The 1,709-nt window shown below is 52.7% G+C and overlaps 1 protein-coding gene across 1 annotated transcript in view; it reads left to right on the plus strand.

Annotated features, from left to right (window-relative positions):
• Window positions 1-934: 934 nt before the first annotated feature.
• Window positions 935-1,709, plus strand: part of HRH1 (histamine receptor H1) — a 3,538-nt gene continuing 2,763 nt past the window's right edge. The window contains exon 1 of the mRNA XM_006160635.3: window positions 935-1,709. Within this exon, the coding sequence (XP_006160697.1) occupies window positions 960-1,709 (750 nt within the window). The 5' untranslated portion in view covers window positions 935-959.

The following is a 1,709-nucleotide window of genomic DNA, read 5'->3' on the forward strand; positions in this document are numbered from 1 at the left end:
TTGCTAGACTCCCATGTAGTTGACTGTGGTTCGAGTCCTGGACCCGGTGGCTTAAACTCACACCAGGCACATGTGTGTGCATGTCCAAGATCCTGAGAGGAGAATGGAGGAGAAGGGATTGTGGTGTGGCCATCCTCCCTGGGGGTTGATTCTCGCTTTCTGTCTCTCTCTCTGCTTTCTGGTGAGCACATGCGCCCTATAGCAAAAACCTCTCCAAAAAAAAAAGAAGAGAGAGAGAGAAACAGGTTTATTGACTCACAAATCTGGCATTAAACCAGCCTACTGTATGGCCAACAAAAGCGCAGAGGACTGTGGGTACATGCAGAGAGGGGCAACCTGCAGGCAGCCTTCTTCTGTAGCAGTCAGCTCTCAGGAGAATTCACTCCTTCGGAGAGCTAGAACTCACTCTGTCTCACAAGATCGTTACTCTGCTCGTGAGAACGGTGCCTCTGTGAAGCGATCCCCATGAACTCATCCCCACCCAGGATGATTTACCACCTCCTAACACCAATTTCAAGACATGCAACTTTGGGACCAGCAGATGGCATAAGGGTTACATCGCTGGACTCCCATGTAGTCGACCACAGTTCGAATCTTAGACCTGGAGGCTTAAAACTCACACCAGGCACATGTGCAGGTGTTCCCCAAACCCCAAGATGAGAAGGGATTGTGGCATGGCTTCACCCCTGGAGGGATAATTTCTCGCTTTCTGTCTGTCTGTCTGTCTCTCCAGTGAGTGCATGCACCTTATAGCACAAAATTCTCTCTCTCCAAAAAAAAAAAAAAAGAAAAAAGAAAAAGAAACTTTGAGGATTTGGGGGATGAACTACTGGCAGTATTTAACTCCAGTCTGAGACACACGATGCAGCTGAATGACTACTGACCACCCACCTCTGACCTCAGCCCTTCTGTCTTTTCTCCCAGGAAGTGAACCATAGCTAGAGGCTGCGGGCGTACTGATGACCCATCTGAATTCCTCCTGCATCGTAGAAGACAAGATGTGCGAGGGAAACAGGACGAGCATGGCCGCCCCCCAGCTGACGCCCCTGGTGGTGGTGCTGAGCGCCATCTCCCTAGTGACGGTGGTGCTCAACCTGCTGGTGCTGTATGCCGTGCGGACCGAGCGGAAGCTGCACACCGTGGGGAACCTGTACATCATCAGCCTCTCCGTGGCAGACCTGATCGTGGGTGCTGTGGTCATGCCCATGAACATCCTCTACCTCTTCATGTCCAGGTGGGCCCTGGGTCAGTCTCTCTGCCGCTTCTGGCTTTCCATGGACTACGTGGCCAGCACCGCGTCCATCTTCAGCGTCTTCATCTTGTGCATTGATCGCTACCGCTCTGTCCAGCAGCCCCTCAGATACCTGAGGTATCGCACCAAGACCCGAGCGCTGGTCACCATCTTGGGGGCCTGGTTTCTTTCCTTTCTGTGGGTTATCCCCATTCTCAGCTGGCATCGCTTCAGGCCGGAGACCGTGGAGTCCCAGAAGGACAAGTGCGAGACAGACTTCTATGATGTCACCTGGTTCAAGGTCATGACCGCCATCATCAACTTCTACTTGCCCACCTTGCTCATGCTCTGGTTCTATGCCAAGATCTACAAGGCTGTTCGGCAACACTGTCAGCACCGGGAGCTCATCAATGGGTCCCTCCCTTCCTTCTCGGAAATCAGGCCGAGGCCGGAGAATGTCAAGGCAAGTGCCAAGAAA

Source organism: Tupaia chinensis, unplaced genomic scaffold (assembly GCF_000334495.1).
Source record: "Tupaia chinensis unplaced genomic scaffold, TupChi_1.0 Scaffold000704_1, whole genome shotgun sequence".
In the NCBI taxonomy this organism is placed as follows: Eukaryota; Metazoa; Chordata; class Mammalia; order Scandentia; family Tupaiidae; genus Tupaia; species Tupaia belangeri.